We start from the raw sequence: 7,639 nt of genomic DNA, 5'->3' as shown, positions 1-7,639 counted from the left end.
TCCGAAATCCCCAACACTTCCTCCCTCCGGGGGATTTGATCCCCCATGGCCACCGCTAACAGCATCATCGTGCTGGATGATGATGACGAAGATGAAGCAGCTGCTCTGCCAGGGCCCTCCCACCCACCCCCCAATCCGGCCTCACCCAGGGCAGAAGCCCCTGGCTCCTCCCAGCCCCACGGGGCTGGAGGAAGCAGTAGTTCGGGCGGCAAGAAATGCTACAAGTTGGAGAATGAGAAGCTGTTTGAAGAGGTGAGCTTTAGGGGAGAAGATTCTTGTACCCCAGGGAGGGGGATGGCTGACTGGCTCTCCTGTCCTTTCTTCCCCACTAACCCCACCTCGCCTTCTTTCTCTCAATCCCATCCCTTGTCTCTTTCCCCCTCCCTTTTTCTCCTGAACCTTCCAGTTCCTTGAACTGTGTAAGACGCAGACGGCGGACCACCCTGAGGTGGTCCCGTTCCTCTATAACCGGCAGCAGCGGGCCCACTCTCTGTTTTTGGCCTCGGCGGAGTTCTGCAACATCCTCTCTCGGGTCCTCTCTCGGGCCCAGAGCCGGCCAGCTAAGCTCTATGTCTACATTAATGAGCTCTGCACTGTTCTCAAGGCCCACTCAGCCAAGAAGAAGCTGAACCTGGCCCCTGCTGCCACCACCTCTAGTGAGCCCTCTGGGAATAACCCTCCCGCAGACCCCTCCTCGGACCCCACAAGTGCTGAGACCACTGCCTCTGAGGCCCCAAGGACCCATGGTTCCCGGCGGCAGATCCAGCGCTTGGAGCAGCTGCTGGCACTCTACGTGGCAGAGATCCGGCGGCTGCAGGAAAAGGAGTTGGATCTCTCAGAATTGGATGACCCAGACTCCACTTACCTGCAGGAGGCGAGGTTGAAGCGTAAGCTGATCCGCCTCTTTGGGCGGCTGTGTGAGCTGAAAGACTGCTCTTCACTGACAGGCCGGGTCATAGAGCAGCGCATCCCCTACCGTGGTACCCGCTACCCAGAGGTCAACAGGCGCATTGAGCGGCTCATCAACAAGCCAGGGCCTGATACCTTCCCTGACTATGGAGACGTACTGCGGGCTGTAGAGAAGGCAGCTGCTCGGCACAGCCTTGGCCTCCCCCGACAGCAGCTCCAGCTCATGGCTCAGGATGCCTTCCGAGATGTGGGCATCAGGTTACAGGAGCGTCGCCACCTTGATCTCATCTACAACTTTGGCTGTCACCTCACAGATGACTATAGGCCAGGTAGGCATTAGTGAGATGCTCCTTGGTAACCCTCATTCGTCAGGTGTGTGGTGCAGGGGGTGTCTCTCTAGTCCCTTCTTCTAGGGTTCTGGGTGAGTACACTGACTTTATATCTTCCCACATAGGCATTGATCCCGCACTGTCAGATCCTGCCCTGGCTCGGCGCCTGCGGGAGAACCGGAGCTTGGCTATGAGCCGGCTGGATGAGGTCATCTCTAAGTATGCAATGATGCAAGACAAGAGCGAGGAGGGCGAGAGACAGAAGAGAAGAGCGCGGCTCCCCCAAGCCACCTCTTCCCACTCTGCAGACCCCTCCAAAGCCTCCTTGGATTCTGGTGAGGTATGGAAGGGAATACACCCTTCAGAGAGACCTTGTCCTTCCACTGCACTGGCCAGGCGGGAGTACGTGGTGACTGATCATGGCGTGTGCAGAGGAACGCAAGAAGCAGCCCCTCTGGGGCAAGGGATTCCTTAGAGAAACTCCTTTGTCCCCTGCAGGGCCCTAGTGGGATGGCATCCCAGGAGTGCCCTACCACCTCCAAGGCTGAGACCGATGATGAAGATGAGGAAAGTGATGAAGAGGAGGAGGAAGAGGAGGGAGAGGAAGATGAGGAGGAGGAAGACGAGGAGGCCACAGATTCCGAAGAAGAGGATCTGGAACAGATGCAGGAAGGTCAGGGGGACGATGAAGAGGAGGAGGAGGAGGAGGAGGAGGAGGAGGAGGAGGAAGCAGCAGGTATGTCAAGGAAACAGTCTTCTCGTCGGTTCCGTCTACTCTGTTGGGCATGAGCCCCCTGTTTGAGATCCTTCCCTTCTTCCTCTTACTCCTAGTGACCTCTCAGCAGTTTTCTTTCCCCTAGTTCTTTTGCTACCCCTCCCCTCTTTTCTTCTTTTCCAGGGAAGGATGGAGATAAGAGCCCCATGTCCCCACTACAGATCTCCACTGAAAAGAACCTGGAACCTCGCAAAGGGATCAGCGGGTCGTTGGGGGAGCAGCAAAACAAAGGACTCACAGTGTCACCATCTTCACTGGCAGAAGAGCCCCCGGCCCCCTCCAGCGTAGTTGCTGAAAGCAGTGGAGAGCACCTCGAGGAATTGCCCCTGGAGGAAGAGAGCCCTATGTCTCAGCTCTTTGAGCTAGAGATTGAAGCCTTGCCTCTGGATACTACTCCTTCCCCTGAGGAGAGGGACGTTTCCTCTTCCAGGAAGCAATCAGAAGACCCCCTCACCACTGTCTTGGAGAATGGAGCAGCCATGGTCACCTCCACTTCCTTCAACGGAGGCGTCTCTCCTCACACCTGGGGAGATTCCAGTCCTCCCCACAAGAAATCTCGGAAGGAGAAGCAAACAGAAGCCGGGCCATTAGGAAAGAGGTAACAGCAATAAGGAGGAGAAAGAGGGAAGCCAAGGAGGGACTGCGGGGGCTTTCTGAGAGGAATACTGTGGAACGGAGTCTGCGGGGAGAAACTGGAGCTCCGCCTCCATCCTCAGTCTCCACATACCCTTCCACCCACATATGTTTCTGTCTCTAGCTATGTGGAAAGGCAAAGGGCAGTGCATGAGAAGACACATACTCTGCCCAGCCCGCCTTCCCCCTTGGCTTCCATGGCTCCGGTTGCCGATTCCTCCACGAGGGTGGATTCTCCTAGCCACGGCCTGGTGACCAGCTCCCTCTGTAGCCCATTTCCAGCCCGGTTGTCCCACACCCCACAATCACAACCCTCCAGGCCTGGTACTTTTAAGGTAAGAGGGGGAGGCTGTGTTTCCTGACTTCATTCTCTTTCATTGTTCAGTTTGGGGTAATCTGTCTGCTGCACTCATCACCTCCTCTCTCTTCCCACCCCAGTTTTTGATCTCTGATAAGTCCTTCCCTTGGCTTCTCATCCGCTGTGTTCCAGACCTCTCTGACTCTGTATCTCACTCCCCTGCAGATGAGTGTGGCCACACAGTGCGATCCAGAGGAGATCATCGTGCTCTCAGACTCTGATTAACTGCCTCCCCCTCCTCCCTGCCTCCAAAATGTTTTGGGATAGTATTTGGAGGACGGTGGGAAGCAGACGACTGAGGAAGGGATGGACTGAGCTAATCGCCTTTTGGTGGTTTCTTTAAAAAAAAAAAAAAAAAAAGCTTAAGTTTTACACAGAAACATTAATAAACAATAAAGTTCTTTTCTTATTGTATCCCTGTCTTTTCCTTGTCCTGCTCTCACCAGCTGGTGATTGGCACGAGCTGTTCTGTGGCTCAGGGTTAGCCGTGCCCCTGGGATAGCCCTGGATCTGCACTTTCCAGCTGCCTTCAGCACGCCTCTCGCGGAGTTTTTCTCGCCCTCAGGCCTTCTCCTTGCCCTCTGCCAGGCGCTGAAAAAATGTACTTCAGCCTCCTGAACGCGCTTTACTTTCTCACTTCGAGCGGTAGCAGTAAAAAGGCCAATCACGGGCCGACTCAAGGTTATTTAGCCAATCCAGGCCCGGAGGTAGGGGGCGGGGTTTCAGGGGGACTGTCAGAAGCTGGGAGACTGGGGCGATTAGATCCCGCAAACCCGCTAATGGTCACAGCTCAGGGGCGGAGCCCAGGCAGCGACGGCCTAGACCCATCGCCAGTGGGAAGAGGCTGGCTTACCGAATTAAAGGGGAATGAGAGCTTCGGCCGAACCGAGTCCTGCGTCCTCAGCGGCGGAAAGAGACCTGGTACCCTTAAGGTGGAAGGAAGCAGCTGTTTTTTAAAGGAGAAGTGGCCGAGTCGGCCGAGTATTGCCCAGCGGGTCGGGCGGGGTTCCCGCCTGTGCCTTTAAAGCCTGAGGGACGGGAGGCGGAGCGGAGGCGGAGGGCGGAGGGAGTCGGCGCAAGATGGCGGCGGGAGGGGCCCAGGCTGCGGCTCTGGCCGCCGACTGAGGGGCGGGGGGGGCCCGGGGGCGCGCGGCCCGGTAAGCGGGGACGCGCGGGGTTGGGGGGCGCCTTCCGGGTGGGAGAGGAGGTCGAAGTAGCGCTTGGGGCGGAGCAGAAGGGGGCGGGGTCTGATGTGGGCGGGGTAGATAATGGGCGGGGCCCAAGAGCTATGGGCGGGTCTTGAGGTGGGCGGGTCTTGAGGTGGGCGGGCCCTAAATGGGCGGGGTTAGGGATAACGGGGCAAGGTGCGTGGCCAGCGAGAGCCGTGGGTGGCGGGGGCACGGCCTAAAGGGAAGTGGAGAGAGCGGTGGTTTTCAACACCAGAGCCAACCTGCCCCCTCCCAAGAAAAGGGTACAAAACCCCAGAAAGGTAAATTTTGGAAAGTCAGGCTCTCAGGCAAATGGGAATTTCCGAGGGGAGGCACCCCACTCCCCAAGAGCACCTTATTTCTGTAACGTCCAAGGAAAGAGCACTGGACTTGGAGTTAGGACACCTGCGTTTGTGGGTGCTGCCACTTAATGGTGTAACCTTGGATAATCTCTTAATCTTTATGAGCCTCAGTTTCCTTATCTGTCAAATGGGGGTTGAAAGGAATACCTACCTTATAGTGTCACTGTGGGGAGTTACTCAGATAATGTGTGAACATGTTTTTAAACTGTAAAGGGCTGTGTCATTATGGGTTGTTATCATTCTTCTCTCTTTTTTTCCAGAGACCCCCCCCCCCGGCCGCCCTCCTCCTTCCCTTGTTCCTGGGGCTGGGGGGGTACCCCTTCCCTCCACACCATGGAGCCATCTCCTCTGTCTCCCAGCGGGGCAGCACTCCCCCTGCCTCTATCGCTGGCCCCACCACCGCTGCCCCTGCCTGCAGCGGCAGTAGTGCACGTGTCCTTCCCCGAGGTGACCAGTGCCCTCTTGGAGTCTCTCAATCAGCAGCGGCTGCAGGGCCAGCTCTGTGATGTGTCCATCCGAGTGCAGGGACGGGAGTTCAGGGCTCATCGTGCTGTCCTGGCTGCCTCTTCCCCTTACTTCCACGACCAGGTCCTACTCAAGGGCATGACCTCCATCTCGCTGCCCAGCGTCATGGACCCAGGCGCCTTCGAGACTGTCTTGGCTTCAGCTTATACTGGCCGCCTCAGCATGGCCGCTGCTGACATTGTCAACTTCCTCACAGTGGGGTCTGTGCTCCAAATGTGGCACATCGTGGATAAGTGCACTGAACTCCTCCGAGAGGGCCGGGCCTCAGCCACCACCACCACCATCACCACTGCTGAAGCCACATCGGTCACTGTCCCTGGTGCTGGGGTCACCTCAGGGAGTGGGAGCACCGTGGCCCCTGCCACTGTGGGATCCATACGCTTCCATGCCTCCAGCCGGGCCAGTGAGAATCAGTCCCCCAGCAGCAGCAACTATTTCAGCCCTCGGGAGTCCACTGATTTCTCATCTTCCTCCCAGGAGGCTTTTGCAGCTTCTGCAGTGGGCAGTAGGGAGCGTCAAGGAGGTGGCCCTGTATTCCCTGCCCCTGTGGTTGGCAGTGGGGGGGCTACCTCTGGGAAGCTGCTGCTGGAGGCAGATGAGCTGTGTGATGACGGTGGGGATGGGAGGGGTGCAGTGGTCCCTGGGGCTGGGCTCCGCCGGCCCACCTATGCACCCCCCAGCATTGTGCCGCAGAAACACTGGGTATATGTGAAACGGGGTGGAAACTGCCCAGCACCAGCGCCCCTTGTTCCCCAAGACCCAGACCTGGAAGAGGATGAGGAGGAGGAAGACTTGGTGTTGACCTGTGAGGATGATGAAGATGAAGAGCTGGGGGGTGGCTCCGGGGTGCCAGCAGGGGGAGGACCTGAGGCTACCCTTAGCATAAGTGATGTCCGGACCCTGTCTGAGCCTCCAGACAAGGGAGAGGAGCAGGTCAATTTCTGTGAGTCCTCCAATGACTTTGGCCCCTATGAAGGTGGGGGTCCTGGGGCAGGGCTTGATGATTCAGGGGGACCAACCCCTTCCTCCTATGCTCCCTCCCATCCTTCGAGGCCCCTGCTTCCACTGGACATGCAGGGCAACCAGCTCCTAGTCTTCCCATCCTCTTCCTCCTCCTCCTCACAGGCTCCAGGCCAGCCACCAGGGAACCAAGCTGAACATGGGGCAGTGACCCTGGGGAGCACATCGGCAGGGGCCCTGGGCATGCCGGGTGGCACCGGCGGGACTCCTGGAGGGACAGGCAGTGGGGATGGAAATAAGATCTTTCTGTGCCACTGCGGAAAGGCCTTCTCCCACAAGAGCATGCGAGATCGCCATGTGAACATGCACCTCAACCTGCGGCCCTTTGATTGCCCCGTGTGCAACAAAAAGTTCAAGATGAAGCATCATCTGACAGAGCACATGAAGACACACACAGGCCTCAAGCCCTACGAGTGCGGCGTCTGCGCCAAGAAGTTCATGTGGCGAGACAGTTTCATGCGCCACCGGGGACATTGTGAGCGCCGGCACCGCCTAGGCGGCGGGGGTGGGGCCGGACCCGGACCCGGAGGGACCACCGGGCCAGCCTTGCAGCCCAAGAGAGAGTCCCCCGGCGGCGGGGTCAGCGGCGACGAGGCGAGTGGGGCCACGCCCCCGTCCAGTCGGCGGGTCTGGTCCCCGCCCAGCGTCCACAAGGTGGAGATGGGCTTCAGTGGGGGCGGAGGAGCAAACTGAAGAGGCGAGCTACTGGGGGTAGCTTTGCGGGAAGAGGGATTAGGGATCACTAGCCAGGGGCGCTGTGGCCCGTAGGTGATCTCCCAACACACTTACTGTCTTCCTATCTCTATGGACTTGTATATATTCTGGAGAGGGAACCGCCTCGCACCATGGGCCACCCCTTTCTACTCCTCAGCCCCTCCTCCCTAAAGTATCACCGGAACTCAGCCCTTCCTTCCCTTCAGATGGGTACACTGAAGCCCCAGCTCCCGAGTAGGGCGCAAGTGGTGGTGGGAGGAGGGAGGGAGGGAGAGCGGGCTTGCTGAGCATCCTGGAGTCACTGGGTCGAGGGTCAGGTGGTTGTAGTCTATACCTGAAGTCTGTGTTTGCATAGTTGTGGGGACCAGGCCTTTGAGCCCCACCCTTGTCCTAGAACATACCCTGCCCCCCAAAAGGATGTGCCCCTTATTTCTACCCTAATCCCTCTTCCTCCACCTTGGGGGTCCCCCAACTCCATTCTCACTGGGGAGTGGGGGAGTGGAGACAAGGAAGGAGTAAGTCGTAGGAGTACAAGGGTTTTATTTTAAATCTTATTTTTTTTAAACGGTGATTAAAATATTTATTGGTCATTTCATTTGCCTTTCCGACAACCCCTATGTGTTTGCTGGGGACCTGGCCCAGGTTGGGGAAAGTGGAGTAAGGGTTCTCAGGGAAGTGGATTCGGGGTTGGGGTGGACAGGAGGGGGTGCCTCTGGTGTGGGAAGGCTCCCGGACTCTGTGGTGCTGGGTGGTTCAGGAGGGCTGGGCGGGGCTGAGTTCCCCAGATCAGAACTGGAGTGGATGTT

General features: G+C 57.9%; 2 protein-coding genes across 3 annotated transcripts in view; both read left to right on the top strand.

Annotated features, from left to right (window-relative positions):
* DAXX (death domain associated protein) overlaps positions 1-3,229 on the top strand; it is a 6,366-nt gene extending 3,137 nt beyond the window's left edge. The window contains exons 2-8 of the mRNA XM_007460834.1: positions 63-252; positions 407-1,238; positions 1,364-1,578; positions 1,737-1,974; positions 2,137-2,611; positions 2,771-2,981; positions 3,170-3,229. Of these exons, the coding sequence (XP_007460896.1) occupies positions 63-252; positions 407-1,238; positions 1,364-1,578; positions 1,737-1,974; positions 2,137-2,611; positions 2,771-2,981; positions 3,170-3,229 (2,221 nt within the window). The remainder of the gene's footprint in view (positions 1-62; positions 253-406; positions 1,239-1,363; positions 1,579-1,736; positions 1,975-2,136; positions 2,612-2,770; positions 2,982-3,169) is intronic.
* A 655-nt stretch (positions 3,230-3,884) lies between these two features.
* On the top strand, positions 3,885-7,441 carry ZBTB22 (zinc finger and BTB domain containing 22). Of its 2 annotated transcripts, none has more exons than XM_007460833.1 (2): positions 3,885-3,936; positions 4,835-7,441. In XM_007460833.1, exon 2 carries the CDS (start codon positions 4,908-4,910, stop codon positions 6,810-6,812), a length of 1,905 nt encoding a protein of 634 aa, XP_007460895.1. In that variant the 5' UTR covers positions 3,885-3,936; positions 4,835-4,907; the 3' UTR covers positions 6,813-7,441. The 2 variants fall into 2 exon arrangements, with proteins under 2 accessions (XP_007460895.1, XP_007460894.1); XM_007460832.1 differs by lacking the exon at positions 3,885-3,936 and adding an exon at positions 4,079-4,161.
* The last annotated feature ends 198 nt before the right edge of the window (positions 7,442-7,639 follow it).

Source organism: Lipotes vexillifer, unplaced genomic scaffold (assembly GCF_000442215.2).
Source record: "Lipotes vexillifer unplaced genomic scaffold, Lipotes_vexillifer_v1.1 scaffold921, whole genome shotgun sequence".
NCBI classification, from domain to species: domain Eukaryota; kingdom Metazoa; phylum Chordata; class Mammalia; order Artiodactyla; family Lipotidae; genus Lipotes; species Lipotes vexillifer.
Note: the sequence above shows the minus strand (reverse complement) of the source record. Positions and strands in the feature narration are given on the sequence as shown.